At 32.9% G+C, this 26,915-nt stretch overlaps 4 protein-coding genes across 4 annotated transcripts; 2 read left to right on the forward strand and 2 right to left on the reverse strand.

The window, feature by feature from the left end:
• Nucleotides 1–1,611: 1,611 nt before the first annotated feature.
• LOC113849020 (methylthioribose-1-phosphate isomerase) lies at nucleotides 1,612–6,003 on the reverse strand. The gene is made up of 9 exons (XM_027478551.1): nucleotides 5,734–6,003; nucleotides 5,513–5,568; nucleotides 4,086–4,244; nucleotides 3,803–3,902; nucleotides 3,542–3,681; nucleotides 3,297–3,402; nucleotides 2,484–2,622; nucleotides 2,111–2,379; nucleotides 1,612–2,019 (listed from the first exon to the last, which is right to left on the reverse strand). Exons 1-9 carry the CDS (start codon nucleotides 5,821–5,823, stop codon nucleotides 1,951–1,953), a joined length of 1,128 nt encoding a protein of 375 aa, XP_027334352.1. The 5' UTR covers nucleotides 5,824–6,003; the 3' UTR covers nucleotides 1,612–1,950.
• Nucleotides 6,004–7,989: 1,986 nt separating this feature from the next.
• Nucleotides 7,990–11,798, forward strand: LOC113852852 (protein trichome birefringence-like 16). The gene is made up of 5 exons (XM_027483238.1): nucleotides 7,990–8,080; nucleotides 8,596–8,741; nucleotides 9,702–9,920; nucleotides 10,132–10,327; nucleotides 10,703–11,798. Exons 2-5 carry the CDS (start codon nucleotides 8,597–8,599, stop codon nucleotides 11,529–11,531), a joined length of 1,389 nt encoding a protein of 462 aa, XP_027339039.1. The 5' UTR covers nucleotides 7,990–8,080; nucleotide 8,596; the 3' UTR covers nucleotides 11,532–11,798.
• Nucleotides 11,799–12,964: 1,166 nt separating this feature from the next.
• LOC113852333 (von Willebrand factor A domain-containing protein DDB_G0286969-like) lies at nucleotides 12,965–19,815 on the forward strand. The gene is made up of 12 exons (XM_027482563.1): nucleotides 12,965–13,354; nucleotides 15,241–15,393; nucleotides 15,495–15,707; nucleotides 15,803–15,892; nucleotides 15,979–16,095; nucleotides 16,191–16,460; nucleotides 16,912–17,068; nucleotides 17,231–17,308; nucleotides 17,870–17,970; nucleotides 18,400–18,570; nucleotides 19,028–19,213; nucleotides 19,480–19,815. The coding sequence occupies exons 1-12, from the start codon at nucleotides 12,965–12,967 to the stop codon at nucleotides 19,813–19,815; spliced, it is 2,262 nt and encodes a 753-aa protein (XP_027338364.1).
• A 509-nt stretch (nucleotides 19,816–20,324) lies between these two features.
• Nucleotides 20,325–24,721, reverse strand: LOC113852334 (protein LAZ1 homolog 2). Its single transcript, XM_027482564.1, has 8 exons — nucleotides 24,482–24,721; nucleotides 24,154–24,210; nucleotides 23,189–23,297; nucleotides 22,296–22,480; nucleotides 22,129–22,217; nucleotides 21,690–21,939; nucleotides 20,665–20,901; nucleotides 20,325–20,554 (listed from the first exon to the last, which is right to left on the reverse strand). The coding sequence occupies exons 1-8, from the start codon at nucleotides 24,719–24,721 to the stop codon at nucleotides 20,360–20,362; spliced, it is 1,362 nt and encodes a 453-aa protein (XP_027338365.1). The 3' UTR covers nucleotides 20,325–20,359.
• Nucleotides 24,722–26,915: the final 2,194 nt, after the last annotated feature.

Genomic DNA, 26,915 nt, shown 5'->3' on the forward strand with positions numbered 1-26,915 from the left:
TAAAGAGTTTAGGCAATTAGCGATGAAGAAGTATTAGTTATGGATAGTGGGGATAATCATAGAAGCATGTGATGCCTTTTTATGTATTGTTTGGATTGGTTGAAAAGAAAGAAGGGATTATGAATAAATAGAAAATGAATTGATTAAAAAACTATTTTTTGATTTGGCTTTACACGAGGAAAGAATAAATGAGAATAATTTATTGTGGGACATATATATATTGCTTTCATGGAGGAAATTTTACAATTGATCTCTAAAAGAAAAAATGTATTATGCATTTTATTATTTATCCGTTTTATTCCTTGAGTTTGTCAAATTTAGTCACATGTTACTCTTTTATTATGGAATAATTAAAATAAGTCTATGTTTATAAAAAAATTATTGCAGGGTTCCGATCCAATCAAAGAATACATGTGTACGTTAACAAAATATTAAATACGTGGTGCAATATAAGTGACCAAGACCACATAATTCTGAAACACTTAAAAATTTCTCCTATACTTATATATATCTTACATAGAGAGTTTTTTAGTGTAGTCATCCTATCATTCAATATTACAGAGAAAAAAAAAATAAGAGTATTTAGAAAATGATTGATTTCTGTTTTAAAAACAGCTTCTTTGTTTTTAAAAATAAAATATAATACAATAATACAATTGTATTATATTTTATTTTAAAAATAAAAAATTAATTTTAAAACAGAAATCAAACATGGTTTCAGTATTCAGTATTTTTTTCTTTCACTTTTCTATTATATTCAATTAGTCAAAATAATTTTTCTAATTTTTCTATTTATCCAAACAACTATACTGAATAAATAAATAAATTAAATCTTTTCAATGCATTTTTTTTCCCTCTCATCTTCTTTTTACCACAAAGCATTAGTGAACAAGGTCAAAGTCGGATTGGATGAAAACTAGGAGTGTGAAGTTATTAAGACCATACGCTCAGAACTTAAGGAGTGTTAGGATGCTGCAGTTACCTCTTCTTCAAGGTGCATACGTTTGAAAGAGTGATGCTGCATCAATACACTTTTTAAATGAAACAAGAATAACTTTTTAATTGAAATTTATTAACATCTTCTTACCATTTTAAAATATCGATAAGTTCTAATCACTCAAAAAATATCTTATGTTCTAGGTAAAGATTTCTTTGATACCTACTTTTAAAACATGATTTTAGCTATATGAAAGTTATTTGGTTTGAATTTTTTTTCATTAAGAGTTAAAATTTTATTTTATTATATTTTCAAAAATTTACACAAAAAATGATAGTAAAAATATTGTTGCATATGACTTTCAAAAGAGTAAAAGCTATTAAAGAATTAAGATTTGCAAGAGCCCCCAAGATTGTCGCTAACTAGTTGGTTAAATTCTTACAAGAATTCTTTAAATCTGTCTATACTGAATGTAAATGTTATTGTGAGTTTTTTCAACTTTCAGAACTATTTCACCAAAAGTTAGTATAGCATAAGAAATTTATGACTATATTATATTTTTAAGTAAAAGATAATTTTGTAAAAAGGGTTAATTTTTATCTTATCTAATGTTATACAAAGGATCACTATACATATAATATTATCTCATGCAATATTAACCTATCTGATGTCATACCAAACACTGCATAATATTAAAGTTTTATCATGTTATACAACGAGGCCTTATACTGTCAAGTCTTTATCTAACTTGAGTCCCAAAGAGGCTCTCAAAGAATCCATACCAATCCAATTTAACCACACAAGCAATGGTTGCCACCAATTTCTTATTGACTTGCTTATTAACTAGGCTCCGCATATTTTTTCTGGGAAACTTATTTTGAACAAGCTGGTCCTCCTGCCACAACACTTCTCTAACGCAAATACTTTCCAAATCTACAACATTGTAACGTGTGAGAAAAATCTCACTCCACCACCATGGGTCATTGGCACTGAAAATATCAGCGGTTCAGCCCTCAACTTGTTTTCTGTATGAAAGCTTTAATGTCAAAAGCATCACCAGCAGATGTCTTGGTAATGACACCCTGCTCGAAGAACTAAAATGGTCAGAGAACAAAATGCAACCGAAACCCATACAAATGATTCAAGTGAAGAGAGGGAACGGGTAAGAAAGACCTTCTCAGTGATGATCCCAGCTATAAGATTAGCAGGTGTAACATCAAATGCTGGGTTCCATACGGAAATTCCTGAGGCAGCGATCTGCTCTCCAAGTCCTCCGTGCGTGTTCAACAATTCCTTGGGAGATCTCTCCTCAATGACAATTTCTTGTCCAGAAGAAAGTGATAGATCAATGGAAGTCAGGGGGGCAGCAACATAAAAGGGTACATTATGAAACTTCGCACACAAGGCAACACTGTAGGTTCCAATTTTGTTGGCTGTGTCACCTGCAATGTCATTGAAAGAAAGATGAATCTGATGATAGCTTTCACGCTTTACAAAAAAAAAAAAAAAAAAAGCAAATTATTATTTTTGTTTTAACTTGATGTACCATTTGATGCAATGCGATCTGCCCCAACAACAACAACATCCACACGGCCCTCTTTCATTAATGCAGCTGCAGCAGAATCTGCTATAAGAGTTCCTGGTATTTTCTCATGCACCAGCTCAAAGGCAGTAAGTCTAGATCCCTGCAATTAAGCACTATGATTAGTACTAAGCACAAACTTCAAATCATTTTAACTTTGATTTCATAGGATGTGATAAATGGAAATATTATTCTTAACACAGATGCAGGAAGAGGCCTAGATTGCTACATTAATAAAGGTTAGAAATATGTTCTAAAAAGTACTCAGACTTAAGTGAACAAATTCCATCATGTCATCAATCCATCACTCCACTCCAAAAATAAAATAAAATAAAACGGAGCAGCAATCAGCATGGATATCACCAGCAATTTTCTGACTCTGTTAATGGAAATTTAGTTTAAGGGGCTCCATGATTTTGTTTTCTCTCCTTTTCATTTTAAATGAACGACTAGGAAGACAACTTAAGCAGAAATATAATAACAAGATAAACTACAACTATCACCGAGATGCAAAATGTGGAATATCTATAATTTGGTGCTATTGTCTTGTTCAGAGATCTATGCTAAGTATTGAAACTTTGAAGATGGACTATAAACCAAAAAGTAAACACATCATTATGGTTCAGTTCTGTTTTCAAGTCATGCTATTAACACAAGTAGCCAATAAAACAACTTATACAGATCATCCTATTTGAAGCTAACATAAAGGATGCATCTTCTCTAAAAAGAACACTGTTGAACTACATTTTGAATATACTTGAGAAAAAATGCAATTACTTGATTGAAAGGGCGTGTTTCTGTGCAATAAGCCCTTTCTAAAACTCCTCCACTGTGAAGTGCACGTATCACACCCAAAGCAGTACCATATCCAGCTGTGGCCAGACTGAGTAACAAATCAACGACAGTTAATTACAAGTGAGTTCAAACACTTTCTCACTTCATTTGTCAAACAAATGAAATGCAACAGATATTATGTTTATACTTTATGCTATAATAATAAGATATGGTACTGTATCATGCACCTTCCAGTATTGCAATGAGTCAAAACAGAAAGCTTCTGTCTCTCTGTTTGTTGTTGAATATAACTAGCTCCATAAGAACCAATTGCTCTATTTGAGGCAACATCGTCCTCAAGCATAACTTCGGCAGCTTCTACATAAGCCTGTGAAGTAATCCCGTAGATTCAGGTTCAAATGGCCAAACCCAAAATAAGAGTGAAAAGGGCAAAAAAATGTAACTTCCTTTACCAACAAGAATTCCTTCACTATAAATTTGTGCAATACCTGGAAAATACTCTTGGCTGCTGAAGTGGTAACAGCAGCGTTAGATATGACTTCTTTGAGTTTTGTTACAGCATCTGATAGGTTCACTGCAGTTGGCCGACTGCAGCAGAAAGAAAGGAATCAGCTAAAACTCATGGTTGAAAGGAACTTCACAGCAGCAACATCAATTGCTTAAGAAGGCACTTCAATATGCCAAATGCTATTTACTAGGCAATGGCATGCTTAAAGTCAAACTAACCAAAATAAGTGGATTGCGATCTAGTAATGCAGAGAATTGAAATACCTTGAAACAAGATATTCTAATTTCTTCTGGATGAAGGAAACAGCATCACCAGCTGATCCATTAAAATCATCTAAATTGAACACCTCCACAGCCAAAGAGAGTGCTGCTGCAATTGCAATAGCAGGTGCTCCCCGGACCACCATATCCCGTATTGCATTCCTGAGAAGGTTATTATCATTAAAATATTGGAATCTACAGACTTAAAATATTAAGATCATAATCCAAGTTCTATGGCAACATGAAAATTGACCACTTAAGAAATCATCTAATGTAATACAAGGCAGCAGCAGAAAATCAGGTTGACTAAGGGAGCATTTGAAAGAACTTTTATGAAACTTATTTGAACTCAACATATAACTATATAAGCATTTAAACAGGTATTTCGCTAAACTTACTCTCTTATAAGTATTTTTTTAGCTGATTTCATTAAGTTCATAATGAAGCTTATCAAAATAAGTTTATTAAATTAAGATGCGTTAGGAAGAATTTATGAGGAGCTTATTTAGACTTATGGAAATAGTTTATAACTTTAAAAGCTCTTTTTAACTTATTTCAATAAGCATTTTGGTGAAGCTAGTCAACATAAGCATTTTTTAGTTTATATGAATAAGTTTCATAATCAAATCTCATATTCTCATGTAATAAAAGTTTTAGCAAATAAACACTTAATTAAGCTATTTACTCAAACATAATAGTCTATAATCACTTACTGGATAAACACTTAGGGAGTGTTTGAGAACACAATTTAATTAAGCATTCATTCAATAAGGTTTTTTTATGAGGGCTTATGTCATAATTTTGACCATAAAACATCTTACAATAAGTTAAAAAGAGCTTATTTTGATAAGTTATACAGTTATAGGCCCTGTTTAGGCGAATTTATAGAGAAGTACTTATAGAAAAAAAAAAGTTAGTATAAAAAATTAATAAAACTTCTCTTATAAGTTAAAAACAACTTATCTCTTCAAATCTAGAGAAGTTAAATGACAGAATTTCTTAGAACTTCTAAAAAAACTAGAGAAGGTTAAATTATTTCTAATTTATAAAAGAAGTTTCATTCATTTTATATACTGATTTTTTCTCCTCTAAAGACTTTTTGAAAAGTTTACCCAAACTGGACCACAGGATATTTTCATAAACTCTTATGACAATTATAAGAGTTCATGTTCTTAGGACATTGGTTAAACTCATTGAAATAAGCTAAAAGGAACTTATGACAATTATAGGCTATTTTTACAAGCTCTTCCAAATATTCTTAGCATTTGCCTAATTAAACTATTTATCCATTCATGCCCAGAAACCTATAAATGCAAAAATCACATTAATACTCATCGTAATTTGCATATGCAGAATCCTCAAACAAAGCATAAGACACTGTACAAACAAGTCTGTCCCTTTTAATTAAACTAACAAACACAATATCTTACCAGCCATCGGTTGAATCCCGAATGTCCAAGTGAACTGTTTGTAGAGGGAGTTTTCTCTGCACAACAAGTAAGCAAACTGAATTGCCGGTTCTCAGTAACAGAACGGTAACGTTCCTATCATTAAGTTGGGCTTCAAAAGGGTGTGTTAAAGTTAAAATCATTGTCTTGTTTTGCAAAGGAAATAAGAAATAGCACTATTAAGTGAAGGGGAATATGAAGACCTGATCAAGAAGCTGAAGGGAACCGCGCTTGTAGCATATGGACTGGAGTGTGTCGCTGGTGGCTGCAACTTCCTTGGACTCAGATATCATAGCTTCTTCACTTTCCAAATGATATTCTGCGTTTTAGGGTTCAATTCCTGAAAGAAATCTAACGCTTGGGTTTGTCACTTGACGCAATGGAGACTCGGGGAACAGCGTGCAAATGCAATGAACTTGCTAACATACTTTTCCTTTTCTATTTTCACAAAAAGATTCGTTCGCCACTAACTATCCAATATTTTTTTTTTTTAATAAGTTGAGTTTTCAGAAGCCACTAAAGTTGAAGTTAAAAATGTGTCCCAAAGTTTAAAGAAAATAACTTTTAGGGCCCTGTGCGACAGAGGTTTTTGAAGGAAATGGAGGTGAACGACAAATTTTGTATATAAATATATTTAAAATTAGTAAATTTTTAAAATAAGATAATAAATTAATAATATATTTATTATTAAAATAATATATAATTTTTTTATTTGAAATTCAAAAATATTATCTTATTTTTTTCTTTCTAAAAACTTTCTTCCAAACACATTTTAAAAAAAATGCAAACACACTAGTTATAATATTGTTAGTTGTATAAGTCTCTTTTAATTTTAAAATTTTAATTTTAATATATAAGATATGATAAAATCATTATATATTATAACAATATCTGAAAAGTGATAAATTTAAACTAAATAGTTGAGATAAAAATATAATTTTTTTCTTCTATTTTTTATTTAAATCATCAAAAAATAAATGCTGGAGATCAATTTATCAATCCTAGTTCTACGGTTAAACTTTGAGATTATGCTATAAATATAATTTTTTTAATTTCTCAATCATATTTAAATATGTTTCTTTTTTTTCAAATTTATTCTTATGTTTTATATGATTTTTAAATTTTTATTTAATAAATTTTAAATTTCATACATGATATTAATGCATAATTAACAAAAACTACTAATCATAATAATGCTTAACTTTATTGATTAAATTTAGGATTATAAATTATAGTCAATTTTATTTTAATTTTTTATGTTTGAGTTTGAATGAAATTTGATTAGTGATAATTGACTAACCTAGTTTAATAAACATTTTTTTTAATTTGATTAATGTTTAATTAATTATATTAAAGTCAACAAAAAATAAGAATAAAATTTAGATTTACTGTTGAGGAACGTGATAAATTCATTGTTAAATTGAATGATGAATTAATTAATTTATTATCATTGTTAATTCTCTTATTTTTTAAATTGTTACTTTTTTCATTATTCAATCCACTTGCAAACCCCTCTTGAGTATGCATATAATATTTTTAGTGTTTAGTTTTTTTATCATTAATTCTAGAAACATAAATTAGGTTGATTTTATTAAATATCTTTATCGAAAACAACTTTGATTAAATATTCCATAAGCTCCTTTCATAAGGGTGCAAGACTTCTAGTCAATTTAAGTCATCTAGTTTTAGCTTTTGTAGTTGATTACATTGATTAAGTATACTTATAATTAACTTTTTCTTGATTTTGTTTCATTCCCTCTAGTTACATTATGCAGAAATGAGTGTCATGGGACATCCTTTTTAGAATAGCTTTGTACTTCAAGATTTCCTAAATTATACTTAGACAAATAATTTAAATTTTGTTTCACACTTTTTTTTTTCACTAAAACTTTTATCTACTTAAGTATAACTTTCAACCCTATAAGTCACACCCACTTTAAAGGTTAAGTCTCAAATTTTATAAAAAATTATTAAGTTATATTATCAAGAGAAATATTGACGATTATGATTGAAAATTTGTTCCATTCCCAAATTCTTATTTTAAGGATTAGCTGCCCAAAAGTCCTGTCATATTGATGATTATGACGCGATTAACATTCATTATATTTTTATATTGTTAAAATAAATATTTTAATTCAAATTTATTAGTTTTGGTTATTTATTTTCGATGATAAAGACGGAGGGTTATTTATTTATTTTTAAAAAAAAGCGAGTGAATGGCGTCACATTAAAATTATTATTTTATATATTAAAAGATTTTATTAAGTTATGAACCGATGGTATATTTCAGTGTTGTTCGTCGCAGAATCACAGTACTCCTAAACTACGGACCATACTATCCCACTTTCTTCCTCTGAGTTTTCTCCGCATCGCATTCTCCACAATGTTCTTCGAAGATTCTTCTTCTTTTAGAAACTCACCACTTTCTTCTCTCTAAAAACACACCACAAATCCGCACGTTTTTTCCTGCCTTTACTCACGCTTCATTTTCGATCAACATATATTTAATTTATAATTTCTTTGAGTTCCAAGTTCGCCTTTCCGATTCAGGTGAGTTCTCGCATCAACCTGCAGATCCCTTGTTAATATTCTTACGCCAATCGCAGTGATCCAAATATCCAATACTTGTCCGTTTCTGATAGATATAGCTTACTAGTTCGTGAACTTTTATTTATTTATGGTTTCTTGTGCATGTGTCACAGTTGCTTCCAAACACAAATAATGTGAATGTTTTGGTGAAGAAAGGCACGTCAAGTTGAAATGTTCATTTTGATTAAAATTTCGTGTACAGCAATATTGTTGCTGTTTCAATTTCTGGCTTTCGTTTGCTAAAGAGTTTGAGTGATTACTAGCTTGTGAGGAACTGATGATTTGTTCTCCTTTATAATGTGAAATTACTATTATTTTCCGTTTTATTTAGAAGATTGTTTATTTTGTTTCCAATTTCATAAATTTTTAGTGCATTGGAGCTTAATATAGCTATTCTACATATTTGAAAAGGCAAGAGGGTGCCTTGCCTTTCCTTTTCTTCTCTTTCTTGTATTTGTAACTTTGTGTTTATGTAGGATGAAGGCGGGCTTTTATGGATTGAAGGGTAAAGAAATTTCCCTTATCTCCTTTGTTCTTATGTCCACAACTATTGTTATATGGTCATGGGAGAGAACGCCTGGTGCATTTGTTCCGTCTCAGACATTGATGCAGTTTTCTTCAGGTTTGCTTTCATTTGTGTACTATTTTCTCTGAATAAAATTGGTAGGATATTCCCTGAATATGGAAATATCATTTTATTTTTCTTTTGTGAAGGCAGAAGCATGAATGCTGTAAAGTTTTCTTAGTAATTAATAAGGTGAAGTGTTTAAAGACTGAATGACATAAAACTTTCTATCTTTGCGTGCCAGCTTAGAATTAGATAATCTCTTAGAACATTTTGTCTCTATGACTGATAAAGCTGTACATAAATCCCTAGTTTCATGATCAGGATAATCTTATCCTTTTCAGATGAGGAGATCACTTATATAGTTATCATTCAGATTAAATAATATTGTCTTTTTTTATGACCAAGCTTTGAAAGTTCATGCTGAACAATAAATTGTATTTATTTTCAGTAGTTTCTTTTAGCTGTTTTGCATGTTTGCAGATAATTTAGCAAGTCGTTCTGTGGTCAATCTACTAGTGCCAGAGCCATGTATACATGTAGATGAAGATGACTTACAATGGGCAAATAATAAAACCACCAGTGAGCTAGTGAAGCTGCATCTTAATGTTGCGTCTCAGGCAGTTGCTTCCCAAAGATATTCTGGGAGGGGTGAAAGAAATGCTGGAACTCCTCCATATGCAGAACGTAATATATTTCTTTCTAGATAAACCGTTGCCTTTCTTATTTATTTAGTTGCTTTTTGTGTTCTTTGCTATATTGTTCAAATTGTTGTGCTTACCATTGTTTCAACTAAACCAAGTTGATTGGATTATTTGTTATGATGAATGCTCTTGTGAAATTTTCTATGCTCTGTTCTCTCAGAAATGCGGCTTAAACAATGCTAGCATATGGTTATCCTGTTCCCTTTCTCTTCATCCTCTCTCCCTTTCTATCTCTGTTAATCTCATGTTGACTTGGGGATTAAACATTGTCTTTCATTATGATGATGTAGAAATTCTTTTTTGAGTGTGTCAGATGAAGATGCAAAACAATTTGTGGAAGCTGGGGAAAACCGTAGTGTACCCACTCTTTCAATTCCAACAAAAAATGAGGTTAAATGGAATGAAGCAGAGGTGGAGAAAACTTCAAAACAAGAAAAACATAGAACAGATCTTGCTGTGGACTCTTCACAAGGGAGCTCTTTAATCACTGGAAAAGATGACATCCATTTTAAAAATGATACAGAAAACAAAGGTATCAGAATTTTTTCTTATCAAATGAATATATAATATATCATACTGACTGCCAAATTCATGGAATTTTCAAGATGTTCCCAGATTTTGTAGAATAATATTCAAAGCTTACTCTCTTTCTAATAATTTGAAGGGAAATTGACACATGCAACTTGTTTTCTTGATGATGGTTGATGAACTTCCTTTTAAAGTGTTTCTGTGATTTTTTCCAGTCTGTAACTATGCAAAAGGAAAATGGGTTCCAGACAGCCACCGGCCTTTGTATTCAGGATTAGGTTGCAAGCAATGGTTGTCAGGGATGTGGGCTTGCCGCTTGACACAACGCACTGATTTTGCATATGAGGGGTTTCAATGGAAACCAAAAGATTGTCAAATGGAGGAATTTGAAGGATTTAAATTTTTGCAAAGGTATTGCACCCTCACTAATATTTACAGATTGGACTCTTGTATAATTAATTTAAGCTTCATTTTAATGACTTGATACTTAAAAGTGCGAATTGAGGCACTGGATGCTCCTTAATATGCTTGGAATAAGCCAATTGTGATAGAGGCCTTGTGTTAGCATGCTAGTCATATTATTATTATTTCTGGTCATATGATTACTGCTTTGTAAGACGCGTCTTACACTATGTTAATGTCCTTTGATGAAAGAACAAGTTGCTCCAAATTAACTCACATCATGGATTCATATATATTTGCACTCTTAATTAGCCTAAATTTTGGATTCAACTGAAAAGAAGCCTATAGATTTATGACAAAATGATAATTATCTGGTGCACTCAGGATGCAACACAGAACTCTAGCCTTTGTTGGAGACTCATTGGGCCGGCAGCAGTTTCAATCTTTAATGTGCATGATCACTGGTGGTGAGGAGACAAATGATGTGGAAGATGTGGGGAATGAGTATGGTTTGGTTGTAGCTGAGGGTGCTGCCCGCCCTGATGGGTGGGCTTACCATTTCATGAGCACCAATACTACCATTCTATACTACTGGTCAGCAATTCTATGTGATATCAAACCTATCAATGCTAGTGATCCAGGGACAGAGTATGCAATGCATCTTGACCGGCAGCCAGCATTCTTGCGCCAATTCCTTCACAAGTTTGATGTGCTGGTTCTCAACACAGGCCACCATTGGAATCGGGGAAAGCTCAGGGCTAATAGGTGGGTAATGCATGTTGGAGGTGTGCTAAATACTGATAAGAAGATTGCAGTGGTTTGGGGTGCCAAGAATCTCACTGTTCACAGTGTGGTTAGTTGGGTGAACTCGCAGCTTCCAGTCTATCCGGGTCTGAAGGTATTCTTTCGGACCACCTCCCCAAGGCATTTTGCTGGTGGGGACTGGAACACGGGAGGCAGCTGTAATAACACGACACCAATGTCGGTAGGTAAGGAAATATTGGATGAAGAATCGATGGATAACGTTGTTGCAAATGCAGTGAAGGGAACAGGGGTCAAGCTCTTGGACATAACGGCTCTCTCTCAGCTTAGGGATGAGGGTCATATATCACGTTTTAGCATTACAGCCAAGCCTGGTGTGCAGGATTGCTTACATTGGTGTTTGCCTGGCATTCCTGATACATGGAATGAAATAATGTTTGCCCAAATATAGTTTACACACTATCTTTGGGTGGCCTGAAAAGGTGTTACAGACATTTATTGGCTAATCAAAAGTCACTCACACTTCCTATCCAATGGCTTAGAGGATGCAATCGTGGGGATACAAGATCCTTAACAGGGTTGGAACTCATGAGCTGATCTTTAATATGACATTCCCTCTTAAATTTCTTCGGTCGTCCAAATCAAATGTGGGGTTTTCTATACAGCCTTGGTTAAATATATAATTTTTACCTCTTACATGGCTGGTTGCATCCTCACGGAAAGAGAAAGGGTTTGTAGAAAAAGCTGAAGTATTGGAGCATTTGAAGATAGTCACTGCAACCTAGTTCTTCTCGGCTATCAGCTGTAGTTAGACGTTAGGACGAAAAAATACCAATTTTCGTCCTTCTGGACTGGAGAGCTTGGGAGTTGAGTAAAGGAATTTTGAAGGAAAGTCTACAATGTGGTTTTCGTTTGAGTATTCATTCCCGTAGCATATACTCAAAACATTTTATAACCTAAAGTTTGTGTTGCTAGCACTTTTCAGTAATCGATCATTTCAAGTTCAATGTATCGTGTCTTCGAAGCTATGAGGAAGGAACAACACTGGGTCTTTATATTTGTCGAATGTTCTAAGTTGTATTTTTATCCCTCTAATGTAGAACTGATGCATGATTTGCAACAATAAAAATTATCAAAAATTTTAATTAAGAAAAAAAAAGTTCTTTGCTAGTCTGCTGTCCAATTATTAACGAGAATTTACAGCGAGTTAACATCCTACTAAATTCATAGGTGCTTTTAATTTATTCAAAATTTTTAATTAAACAAATTAAATGTAATATGTCGAATTTAAATATTCTAAAACATCATATTTAAATAATTTTGGTTCCGTCACTTTTAATATTTAATTTCAATTAAAAACGGTACACAATAATCTAAAATGGAAGAGGGAAAGAGAAATAATCTGTAAAAGTGATCTTTCAACATTTTTTTCGAAGATGAAAACTATGTGACAGCGAAGGAACAATCAACCATTGTAGGAGAGCGAAGGCCAACCCGAACGAGTGGGAAGTTAATGTCCAGATAATGACAGTTGCATGATAGGTCGACGCCAAAAATAGGACGGATAATTCCACCTGAGCCTCAAACATTTTATGATTAATAATTAAATAAACTCGATTCTAAGCTTAACAAATTTCAACATTTTATAAAAAAGATTGATAAATAACGAAAAAGAGGCATGGACCATGGACAATAGGCATGGTGAAAGCAATGCGACGACGTCCCTTATTATAGAAGTAACTATTTTTGTCGACGAGGAGTTAAGGTTGGGAATTGCATTGCGTTGCTGGGTGGAAATTTGAAAACGGTAACGAACCATGTGTCCCTCCTCGCCCACCTCCTAAACCTTTTCTTCTCTCAGCATTGCAAAACCGGAAACCGGTGATGGCAGAGGAATTTTCGAAGGCGGTGGAGGAGGGACTCAGACTCTCGAAGCGCATATACTTCGGCAATGACAGGGCGGTGTCGCCCCCCAAGCCTCCACCAAGCATGGTCAAGTCCCACACCGCGTACCTTCCACGCGCTCCCATGCTCTACGCCGTTATTGGTGACCCTGGCATCGTCGACAACCCTGATGTTCCAAGCTATCAGCCCTATGTGCATGGTAAGTGTGACCCTCCTGCGCTCATTCCCCTCCACATGATTGGTGTTGACCTTGGAGTCGATTGCTACCTCGACACTGCGTTCGTCACCGTCGCTGGCTCATGGAGGCTACACTGCGTCTCCGGCAGCCGCAGCTGCGATTGCCTCGTCGCCGTTCCCATGGGCCCTCAGGTGATTTGTTCTTTATAGAACTTTGGTTTAAATACTACTTTAGTTTTAGATATTTGGTGCTCGTACGTAATATAATTTTTATTTTACTTGTATAAAAAATTAATTATAAGGGTTAAAACTTAAAAAATGTGTGTTTCATCGAGGAACTAAAATTTTAAGAAATTATCATTAAACATACATTACAAAATTGTTATGATAATTTATAATAAATTATAAAAATAATTTAATAAATTAAATAATATTATTATAAAAATTATTATGTTTGAGATTTAAGTAATTTTTTTATTTGTTATATCCTTTATAATAATAAGACAATATGAACTAATTTTTCAAATGCTAAAGTTATTTAAATATGCTCATACTTTATACTTCAAAGCACAATCATAATAAATTTCTTATTTTATGCATAAAACTTAAATTCAGTCCTTTAAGAATTAGTTTTTAGTTAAAATTAAAATTTTAGTTTAATAACTAACATAGCAAAAATTACTATTAAAGGATTATATTAAGCCAATTTTAATTGAAGAAAAACACACACAAAAAAAATAAATAAATAAGGTGCATATAATGAAAAAATGCATTATAAATAAGGATAAAACTTTAAATTATTTAAATACGATATCATGCCATTACACATTCGTTAATAATAGAAATATTTTGAAGACAATTTTTTATATAAGGATTTATTTACAATTTGGTTGTATAAGGACCAAATCATATATAAGTAGCAAAATAATATTTAAACTTGAAAATCCACTGTTTTCTTATTATTTTTTAATTTTTTATCATGTTTCCTTAAACATATTTGACAAAACCGTTATTTAAAAACCAAATTGGATATCTAGTCCGTAAAAACTATTATTAAATTAAGTAATAAATAATATATATATATATATATATATATATTATTAAGCAATAGATTAACTTAAAATATTAAATATTAATAATAAAACATAAATGATAAAATAATTTTGTATACAAGTAGAAAAAATTGACAGACAAACTATTTAGCCACCAATTTCGAAAATATGTGTCTTGAAAGGGACACATAAAAACAAGTGTCTTGAGCTTATTGAATATGGGTTTGAATTTCATACAGTTCAACAGCAGCTGAAGGTCGAAAAGGTGGTTCCCACAATTTTTTATGATATAGTTCCCACGATTATATTTACTTTTACAATAACAATGTGACAATTTATAATTGACTTTGCAAAATGTTTGGATTTGCATCTAATTATGTCAAACGCAAATCCTCAGCATATTAACGTGATTTTGTTTCAAACAAAAATTATCTTTGGTTGTTTTCAACTTAATGTGATTGTCCCTAAAAGAACCTTTAACTAAAAGGTAAAAAAATTGTAACTTTTGTTTTCGGTTGAGAGTTTTTTACTAAGTATGTTGTTCGGGAATTCTTGATAATCATGTTAAATAATATTTTAACGTAAAAATTTATTACTTATAATATTAGAATGGATATAGTGAATTTAACCTCAATCTAAACATGTCATAAATTTCGTTACAAAATTGCTTTGAAACAGAAAATTCCAAATATAAACAACTTTTACTTCAAACTTGATTTTAACCAAAATTATTATTTTAAAATCATGATCACTCAAATGAAGTAAACTTGGCCCGAACACACACTTTACAGTTGCAGACATTGGATTAAAGTCTAGGCCAGAATATCTAACATTCCAAATCCATTACCGATTGGTCGTGTATATGCAATAAATTTTTAAAAAAATTTAGTGAAGATTTAGTCATGAATAAATGTTTTGACAACTGGCCTATATACAGGGTTGCCATAGTGACTCCCAAACTTGTTGCATTTGAATAATGTTTTAAAGAGTTGCAGATTTTGTGTTCTGATACCATTTGGCTAACAGGGTTCAATTCTAGGTGTGGAGATTGGTGTTCATAGGAAATCTTATACTACTCAACTGGTTGATATGAAAGACAACAATGGTAAGGTGAATATGATCCAAGCTCAAGATGGAGGTTTTCTCAAGCCCAATGTGTTTACTTTTAATATATCACAGGTAGATATATATTGTCTGTGCATTCTAAAGGTTGTTAATTTCATGGTCTTTATGGTTCGGTGATCTGGTTCTGATGTTGCTTGTTGTCCTGCTTTAAACAGATCCATGGTGGTTCCAATTTATCTGTTAAAATTAGATGGTCCCAGAAGATACTATACTGCAATGATGAGTTCTCCTTGAATGTGCCATTTACCTTTCCTGATTTTGTCAACCCTGTTGGGAAGAAAATGTCAAAGAAAGAAAAGATACAAGTAAACGGGGATACTATTACTGGAAGTGAGCTTCTATCCAAGACAAGTAGTCATCCCCTGAAGGTTCATATTTGGTTCAATTCTTGTGGGATTTAAAGTTTGCATTTTATGGATAACCAATTAACCATTTGACGTGGTTCTATTCACTGACTGTACAGCAAGTGAGGCGTAATGCCGGAAGTATGGGTTTCGTGTACGAGTCTGAAGTTCTCTCGTGGTCACAACTTGATTTCAGCTTCTCATATGCTGTGCCTGTAAGACTCAAGGAAACTTATAATCTCATGCTTATTTGTAGTTTCAGCTGTTGAAAGCAAGGAATGTTATATGAATACAGGATTTTTCAAGTCATATAAGTGGTGGTGTTCTGTTGGAATCTGCATCTGTGGATGATTTTGATCAGAGAGATATGTTCTCTATGTACCTTTCTCCTGGAAATCTTCAGAGTAGGAAGGTTGGTAAAGTATTAGTAAACTTTTTAGGTGTTCATTTTATATAATTTTTGAATTGTCTTTTTGTTCACATTGCTGGGTTCTACTCAATGTCTAGGTGTTCAGAAAGGACATCATATTTGTTATTGATATTAGTGGAAGCATGCGGGGAAAACTAATTGATGACACAAAGAATGCACTGTCTATTGCTCTCTCTAAGCTCGATCCAGATGATTCATTTAGTATTATAGCATTTAATGGAGAGATATATCAATTTTCAAACTCAATGGAATTGGCTTCAAAGGATGCTGTTGAAAGGGCCATTGAGTGGATTAACATAAATTTTATTGCAGGGGGTGATACAAATATTTTGCATCCCTTGAACACGGTAATTTTTAAATATTTGTACGGAGTTTTCTTTTTCTTGGGGGGAATTTTATGTTTCTTTTCGAGATATTATTTGTTAAATTAAATATTTAAAGCCATTATTTAGTGTCTTCTTGGTTATAAATAAATAAATAAAACTTCGGTTCTAATCTTTTTCCTTGGAAATGAAAATTTCTGAAGCAAAGTATGTATTGACCACAATAATTCTACCCGGTCCAAATAAAATTGCTTTCAACGGATGATATCTAAGGTCTAGAACGAAAAAAAGTGTACTGACAACAGAACAAAGAAATCTATATGTGCTCAACTTGATGCATGTAGAACCTGTTTTATCTCATCTTTATGTGCCCTAAGACTAGCTTTTATGTATGGTTGATGGTCATCATAGTTCTTCTGTGTTCGCTGTCGTTCGATAGAGATGTATTGTACATTTACTTTGTCTGTTCTTTCAGGCAATAAAGATGCTGTCCGATTCTCGAAATTCAGTTCCAATTATTTTCCTAGTTACAGATGGAACTGTCGAAGATGAGAGACAAATATGTGAAGCGATGAAGAAACATATGATCAATGGAGAGTCAATATCCCCCCGCCTTTACACTTTAGGCATAGGTATGATTTCTACTTTCTTGTATTTCAAGCCTGGATTGGTATTTGAACGTTGTTACATTCTTCTCCAAATAAAATTTTAAGATTCTTGTACTTACTTTAATTGTTGAAGTTTGCTTGTAGTCTATATCCTTACGTTAAATGGTAAATCTCATCCAATTTTAGGTTCATTCTGCAATCATTATTTCTTGCGTATGCTTGCCATGATCGGTAGGGGCCAACATGTTGCAGCATTGGATGTAGGCAAGTTCTGAATTTTAACTTCCAAACGTAAATATCATTATCATTGTTTATCTTTCTTTTTTTATAAGCTCAGTGGCCATAATGGATTCTAGAGAAAATTTTCTCTTCAAACCATGTCATTGAGCATATGCCTAACAAGAAATTAAATTATTTAAGGTCGGCAGCATATTATATTTGGAGCACCTGATTATGTCGACTAAGCCACAAATAATATGCATTTGTATTTAAACAAGAGTTCCTACACTGGTTTTACTTATAAGTTTCACAACGTTTATCTAAAAGCGCTCTTCTTTTGAAGATATGATTTCTTTTCTTTCTCCAGTTTAATTACAAAAGATGCGCTCTTCTTATGAAGACATGATTTCTTTTCTTTCTCTAGTTTAATTACGAAAGATCATAAACATTTGAAACAGAAGTAGAGAAAAATTGCTGATTGGCCACTTATGAGTAGGTGGGGCTATGATCTACCATTTTTGTCACCCTTTTACAAAGTACTTCTGGTGTTCGCCACAAGAAGTTTCTTTAATGACACCATGACCTATTTGAATTATTTATTGCCAGATTTGATTGAGCATCAGATGCTGAAATTGTTTGACAAAGCTTCATCTCTTGTTTTTTCAAATATCACAATGGACATATTCGATGAACTGGATGAAGTTGAGGTAAACATTTTACTGGTGCTTTTGCTAGATAGAGAAGAAAAATGTGTCACCTATAAACTACCGTGTTTAAGATACCCGACATGTATTAATCTAAAACTTTGTCTTTCTTGATTATTATCCTTTTGCTTTTGCTCTTCTACCATAGCCCCGGCTCAAAATACTGGTATCTGTATGATAGCACTGAACTGGAAATTAGGGAATAACAGAAAGACACAGTTTTATTGAGTAATCTTCTCCAACTCTCCCGCCAAAAACTAACGGAATAACTTCCTCACTCCGTTACACTGCTCTATGTATATCAGGCTAACTAGTTAACTAAATCTACCAGCTTTACATTTCTGTTAACTTACTGGACATATCTAGCAGGGTCTGGCTCATTTGATTCATCTATTTCACTCTAATGGCATTATTTGCAATGTCTTATAATAGGTGTACCCCTCTCATATTCCAGATCTTTGCTCAGATGGTCTAATGATTTTATCTGGAAGATACAAAGGAAATTTTCCCAAAGCTCTTGAAATTAAAGGTGTCTTGGCTGATTTCAGTAATTTTGTGATAGATATGAAGATTCAAGAGGCTAAGGACATACCTGTCCAAAGGGTAATGTTCTCTGCACTACCTGGCATATTTACATTTCGAAGTTTCTTTATTTTCTTAAACTTAAATCTAAAATTGCTAGAGAGGATGTTCCAAATTCATTTTGAGTGCTAGGAATCTATTTGGTACTCTGCGATCCTCCTTGAACTTTGAAGGGTCTGTTATTTCATAAAGCAGAGGGTAACGGTTGTGACGCGTTTTACTGTTGTTCTATTGAATTGGGATATGGACAAACTAATCATATTTCTTTTCTTTATCCTATCCATATAATTTTTATGAAGATACATGGTTAATCAGCCTTCTTTATCTCTCCTATGTGTGCATATGCCAAAAGTACTCGTTGCTTCATCTTATTCTTGCAGTTGCACTTGTCGTAGTATTTATACACAGTTTTTTGTTATTATGTTTCATTTCCTTTATTGTTAATTGTTATTCTATTCCACTGCTTTTTCTTCAACAGATTTGCGCAAGAGATCAAATAGAGCATCTTACTGCTCTATCATGGCTTTTAAAAGATGAAGAACTAGAACAAAAGGTTGCAAAACTAAGCTTACAAACTGGCTTTATGTCCGAGTATACGCGTATGACAATTCTTGAGAATGATCATCTAAAGATAAAGAAGGACAAGGAATCAGATGGAAAGAAGGTACGTATCAGAAGTTTGGAGGTTCTTTCTCCCAATACACTAAATATTATTTATATGTAAACCTTTTTTTTTTTGTCATTTCTGCATTAAATGTATGGTAAAATGACAGAAATACCCAAGTTTAGCCGGTTGGTTTGTCTGTTTTGATGAAATGCTCATAATTAAATTCTTTTTTGTAGTTTTACACATTTTTTCTAAAAAGATAGACTCTTACTAATACTTTTTCTTTTGATCATTTCAATCATGTCAAAAAGGTATCAAAAAAGAGCGATCCTCGGAGTGGGGCAACTGTCCAAGGCCAGAGAATGATTTTGCTGCCACACTTGGGTATAGGATTTGGCGACTTGACTGCAACTGCAGAAAACACTTCACCAGGATCTGAAGTCACAAAATTGCCTGATGGGGCTGAAATCTTTATTAAGGCCGCCACAAATTGTTGTGGCAAATTTTGCAATGAATGCTGTTGCATGTGCTGCATCCATGTCTGTACCCGTATAAACAACCAATGTGCAATTGCATTTTCTCAGCTTTGCGTTGGTTTAGGATGCTTCAGCTGCCTCAACTGTTGCTCCGAATTGTGTTGTTATGGAACTGAAAGCTGAAACCTCAAAATATGGTTGTATGATTGGTGGATACTACATAGACATTACTGTTTGTGGGGTATTTATTTTGGAGATGTATATACTTAAGTCATCTGTGTTTAGTAGTTCCTTTTCTTGTCAGAGTTGTGTGGTATATATTTTACACGAGTATAGTCCGCGGCACGTTTAAATTTGCATTAGAAAGTCAATTTTTCAACGTGTTACTTTCACAAAAGAAACAACTTTCTGTCACACATACCTTCGCTCCATCGTTTTGCAGTTAACTCCCTCTGCATATGATTTTACATGAAGATCAGAAACACAGTCTCAATGGATGTTTTCTGTTTAAAAATTAAAAGAAAAAATATAAAGGAAATCTATTGTGATTTTATCCCTTTGGTTAGTACCCGAGAAATGATATTTATACAATCTATTCTAGCAAGTCCTAGCACTGGTCAGACAGGTAGGCTTTTAAAGCTGCATCAACATTTGTACGAAATTTCCCAGATAAAACAGGCCAGCATTGCCCATATAGTCTCTTCAAATTTGATTTCCATCCTAATAATTACACCCTTGCAATTTCGTTCCCTTTACCTGTTAGATTTTCTGTGACATCTTTCTCAACTTGTATATCTGATTCTTCTTGCTCATTATCTGATGAAACTTCGGTTTTGTGATGGAGGGTCTGCTGAATTCTCGTCACTCCCTTTTCCACAGGTCCTATGGCTTGATTTATTGTCAGTACAACATCCTTGACAACCTGCTTTTTATTGATATAAAAATTAATATTTCCGAGAGGGATGGCATGGGGTTAACAATGATAATTGATACAATTTATGTAATCGCTATTTCGTTATGCATTGAACTTACTCGTTGACCGCCTTCAACAACCATATCCTGGACGCTCTCAGTGATGCTTGTTCTAGGAGCCTCAACTTGAGTAGTTGTCTCTTTGAGTAAAGCTGGTTTTTGTTTGTCCCCTTCATCTATCTCCAATGCTGCTTCTATTGTTTCCTTTGAAACTTTTCCATATGCTGAAGAAGCAGGAAGAAAATGATATGGTTTTGCAGAAAAAACGAAGACATGAGCAACAGCTGCAATGGCCATCTGCATTACCATGGACACTAGATTTAGTAGTCTTGGATGAAAATTGAAATGGAATAGAAATTATTTAGGCAGTGTTCATTTATGAACTAGGACTGTTTTCTGTAAAAAGAAAAAGAAAAAATTGGTTGCAATGGTTCAGAGAATTCAAATACCACTTTTGTACAATAGAACTCAAGAACTTTATCATCATCAGGCTTAAATCTTAAAATGAAAGGAACTACAGATCTTAATATGTCATTTTTCATTGGCCCATTTTTTATAAACATCCAAGACTCCACATTATGAAGTTCTTTCAATTTGTTTGCTATGGGTACCAAAAAGAGGATTATCAATCGAAAGCCACTTTTTGAGAATATAAAGCACATAATGGGGGTTTGTGCATAAGCACACAAAATTTATGACTAAATCACTTTTCCCACAAAAGGAAGGTGTCTCATTTAATACATCCAAGATAAATATATTAAAAAGAATCAACTACTATGTTTCATTCACTCAGATCCAATACAGTCTGCAATCACTAAAAATTGAACTTTTTTCCACAAAAGGAAGCTGTCTCATTTAATCCATCCAAATAAAATATATTGAAAAGAATCAACCACTATCTTGCATTCACTCAGATCCCATTCTGTCAGGATTGCACACAGAAAGTGGAGATAAAGCTTGAAAAGTCAGAGGCAGATAAAACGGATCAATTCAAGACTATAGCATAGAAATTATCAATCTCAATTGGCTTCTTAAAATGTTTATACTATTATAGCTTAGAGTGTAAAAGGGGGTAAGGATAATACCTCTATGCAAATTAAGAAATCCTGCAGTCCAGTTTGGAATTTCCCCTCCTTGGGTAGCACTCCATAGGTACACAATATTACGATTCCTACACCTTGCCACCAAGTAGCAAACACAATAGCCTTGAAGCTGATGAACTTTGATAGTGGCTTTATTGGTTTAAGTCTCTCATGAGTAACATTATAGAACTGAACAAGGCAGTATAATGCCCACATCTGGCTGAAACTCAATACTACTGCTATATATGGATACCTGCAAAATGTTGAGGACCATGATTACTATTGAACAAAGTTTAAGATGCAATTGCCTAATATTAATCAATGTGTATAATTAATAGAAAAGAAAAATGTATGGTTGAAACATATTGAAAGATATCAGTTTATGGTGGGAGACACTATGATAAACCAGATTTTGGATTCCACCTTTGTATGAGAAGCATACCCGTAATACCACCTGAATTCCCCATCACCATAAACACCAAATAGTTCCAATATAAATGCTAGCAATGCACAAACAGTCTTCAGGATCATCTGCACTATATCTTAGTGACATAAGGGTCAATTTAGAAATAAAATGAACCAATATGAAGGAAAACTTCAGCGGCTTACATATTGGACTAGACCAAATTTTTCTATTGTAAGAAGATCTTTTCCAAGCTTGCATGGACGCCAAAAGAAGTTTCCAAACGATCTCTGTTCTGTGCCATGATTCTCATCTAAACCATCCAATAAGGATTTTCTAAGGTGTTCTCCAGACTCATCTTCAAGTAGTTCTACAACCCTTCCTTCACCACCTAGCAGTTAGCATTTGAAGAATAAAGTGAAATATTTCATAGTTTTGACATTAAGCATTATGATGTGTTAGGAGTTAGGAGAGAGGGAAGGAAAAGTTAGTTAGGATAGCTACTGTAGTTAGTTAGTTATGGGAAAGGGATTTAGATCTGTTATCATTTGTAATTTGAGCATTATCTCTCTGTGAAAGAAGAAATCCTGTGTGAAGGGAAAACTTTGGAGGAGAGATCTCTCCTATTATCTGTTCTTTTCATTCAAATCAATAAAATCTTTCTTGTCTCATTTATATTCTTCGTTTCTAACTATGTGTTCTCTAAAACAGTATTACATGTCCAACAAAATGAAAGAAAATATTAGCCAAAAGATGCTTTAGAAATTTAACATATTAGGCGGCTGAAGTTACACTGATTTATACACTAACAACTTTTTAATGATGATGGGGATTCAGGTGATAGGATTGCATAGAAGTCAGCATAACATCAAATTTTTAAGCCTTAGACTTGCAAATCAAAAGTGTTTCAAGAAACCTTTTTTACCATCACAAGACCACGACTTCATTATCACCTTGCAGTTGCATATATAACATCTTTTATTTTTACCTCAGGATTTTCTCAAATAGCCTAATTTAACTGAAAGGAAGAGTAGATGCATGATATTAAAGCATTGCTAGCTATGTTCTTAAGACATTGAAGTTACTGCAAGTAACTTACCAAGACAAGCAATCAGGTATCTGCCAAAAGAATACAGGGCAAAGGCTTCATAATAGTTTCTTAAAATGTCGCATGCTAGAGATAATCTTGGATACCACAAAGAAATAATCTGGAACAACAGGAGGACAGAAAACAAATGCTCTGAGTTATCGCTGATGTCATGTCACTACTCTATAACTCTTCAGATGTAGATATTTGATCAAGATATCAGCATGAAATATCCTGCTTTCCGATTCATTAAATGAAGGAGATGTAACTTGGATTGAAAGGAGCATTAGGAATGGAGTAGATGAGAACATTCACCAGTATGATTTAAGTTGTAATTTCATAGCTTTAGAGGCATAGAAACAAAACATGAGCATGAAAGTTTGCAATGTAGACGGTTTCCTATAATTAACCCCTCCTTTTTTGAAGTGAAGAAATTTCATAATTATTGAAGAATAATGAAGCTTTATTTTATTTGGATTAATTCATGCAAAAAAGGAACTTGGACTTGATATTTGTTTCTATATGATATGACCCATTACTGTAAGTCAAATGATAAGAGGATAGCATTTTAATTTATATCCTTCCCACTGTCTTCAATTCTTAATTTCAAGTTTTCAACATAGGCATGGGTTTCTCCATGATCAGCTACTGTATGAATTTCAGTTTCTCTTACTAAAGAATACATAAAACTAAAAAAAAAGAGGGGTGGCCTAGTGGTAAAGGAGGTGCATTCCTTAGGTTTGAACCTTGGGCAAGCAGCTACTAATTACTTCAAAATGCTATTCACACACTTGATCCCCTTATCATAATACCCAAAAACGAACCTCAAGGACAACTGGACAAGCCTATCATCAATTGGTTGTATCCTAATGCAACCTTACAACAATTCAAGACTAAATGGAGTTGTTCCTTCCAATCACTAACTCAATGATGCCAAAGAGAAATCAAGAATATGTTTCAGAGTAATAGATCCTCACAGACTCGGTAGCATAGATTGGGACCATAGAAATAATAGCAACAATCCACTTCTGTTCCTGCAAACAAACAAATTTTGGGTCAGCCAAAGTCAGTCCTAACTCCTTAAAGATTCAAGTGAAGCTAAAAGGTTGCAACTTGAATATGTGAAACCATAAAACATCGATAATTGAAGGCACTACATTTTCCGGTCTTGAAAAATTCATGACTATAAGTAAATACATTTTGAAACATAACTTCATTGAATAAAATTTCAATGAGCAAGCACCATAGAACTTACTCACGGCTGCATATAAAAGGCAAAGATTAGCTATAAGAAAAATAACTCACTGCAGGATTGGTATATGATCGAAGATGTTGCAGAATGAGAACAATGGAGAGCACTAGAGCTACAAACACAGAACAACCCGCGATTACGAGAACCGGTGGACGAAGATTTTTGTACATTCCCCCAAAGTTTGAAATATGATTTGATGCCATTCCTCGAACATTTTTGCTTCCAACCACTTCAAAATTTTTACAGGTCAATGGGCATGCATCACAGCTTGTTCCATTGGTGTTATTGATCATGATCACCAAAGCATGCAAGATGCAGCATTAAATGAAGCAACATTCATTAATACAAGACATCTATTAGTAGTAAGGTTCAAGTTCTTTATTAACAACCATTCAAAGGTTAATTATCTGCATTTTTCATTCAGCTATAGCTTCATAGTTCATGTATATTAGAATTAAGTCAATGCCATCAAACACGGTACTCAAATTCCTGACAAAACACTTGACGAATCTCATTCATCAATACCATGGTGCACTTCAATCTGTGCCAATACTATCTAGCATCTTGTTATTCGACAACATTATACAAAAGGAAAATTTTACATACATAATCTATGATAATACAAATTAACAAAATTGAATTCACGCTTTCAGTGTAAGAAATGTGATTCAATTAACGTAACTGAAAAACAAGATCAAAGAATCAACCATCACATAAAAATGGAATCCATGAAGCAAAACAAATCAGAAAAAGAAACAACTAACGGACCTATTGAAAGTGTTATTGAGACAAGATAACCCGTGTCCCTCTTAAGCCAAATCGAAGGCAAAATGTTGCAAGTGCAACAAAACAACCACGCATATCCATGCCATGTCTTACATTAACAATTTGCGCAACGAATTGACACGTTTTGCTATGTCTCTACTTTGTCGCTCCACAGAAGCACACGTGTAGCTTCATTTTGAAATATAAACCTTTTTATCTAACGAAGGGATCTTCATCACATTTTCGCACCCTTCGGTTTTGTTTGAACCAATTATAAAATCTCTAAATTCTATTTCTACACAGGTAGATTACTGTCAAATTTCAAAATCTTCTTGTAAGATAATTACTTTTTATGATTCGATATTTTCATTGGTCATTTATTTTTAAAATTATACCAATTAAATTTAAACTCATGCGCTTTGTGGATAATTTAACCATAACAAAAAAGATCAATTTTCATTATTTTAAACAATTCGTAAAATTATAATTTTATCAAAATATTAATAAACTAATATAAACATTAGAAAACAATTATAGTGCCATATTATTATTATTTTTTGTGGCGCACCGCCCCTTTTTTTTTCTTTCATTATCGTGGCGTTTGAGAATGTTGTGTTAGGGCCTCGTACTGTGCTCCATAAGCCCAACTGATAAATTTTAACCCTTTCTTTGCGTGGTGCTCTCTCTCTCTCTCTTCTCATATTTTTCTTTGAAGGAATACTAGTAATAAATTTTAAAAAAAATTAAAAATTATATCAATCAATAATATAAAACATATAAAAAGTACGTTAAAAAAATGTATTTTTCTTTTTCTACGATGACGTAAACATAAAATAAAAATTTAATTTAAATACACCACAATGTAATTTTTTAAAAAGATTTAAGAATTAAAGTGCCATCCAACTATATCAAAAATATTTATTTTCATAATAATTAATATATAATTTGTACTCTAATTAATTTGACAGTCTATAATACACTAAAATTATATATTTTAATATAGATCCAACCATGAATTGAATAAAAATCCAATTTTAAGATGGAAAATGTCAAAGTATTATTGGTGATCTATTCATAAGTTTGGGTTAACCTAATGGGAGGGGATATCAAGACCCGTAGTGAATCTGATAATTATAGATTGTGGAGATGCAATGTGTAAGTAGCAACACTCTTTCCGGTTTGATTTCACGTAGAAATCATTACCATACTTGTGCTGTTTGGATCATTATTGGTGCAACTTTATCTTTTTGAGAGCATATTCATCTGTTTACGATGTTAAACTTTCCATTTGAGAATATCGAGGCCAATTAAAACGCAGAAAGCTGCAAAGATCATTACGTGTCGATGCTTGTGATTTTGTAATTTCCTTGCTGCATGACCTACGTACTTTCTGTTAATGGCAAGTCCGAATTAGAGACTTTTCATTTCGGGAGAGACACACACACACTATTCTAAGTTTCTAATGCATCAGCCATGCCTATTGCTCTCTAATTCACATGCTTATGTTTTCTTCCGTACAAAACAGATATGATATATTCTTGGTTGAACTCATGAGCATCCACTTGAAGAATTTCAAAGATAAATTACTTATTTAATTCATGTTCCACTTATACGCTACCTAAAATTTATATATGAAAATATAAAATCACTTATGATATATGAAAATTTGCATGAAGTGTAATTAAGTACGTGTAAAATTTAACGTAAAAAAAATTGAGAAGA

The sequence above is a fragment of the Abrus precatorius genome, unplaced genomic scaffold (assembly GCF_003935025.1).
Source record: "Abrus precatorius isolate BTA unplaced genomic scaffold, Abrus_2018 Scaffold10, whole genome shotgun sequence".
NCBI classification, from domain to species: Eukaryota; Viridiplantae; Streptophyta; class Magnoliopsida; order Fabales; family Fabaceae; genus Abrus; species Abrus precatorius.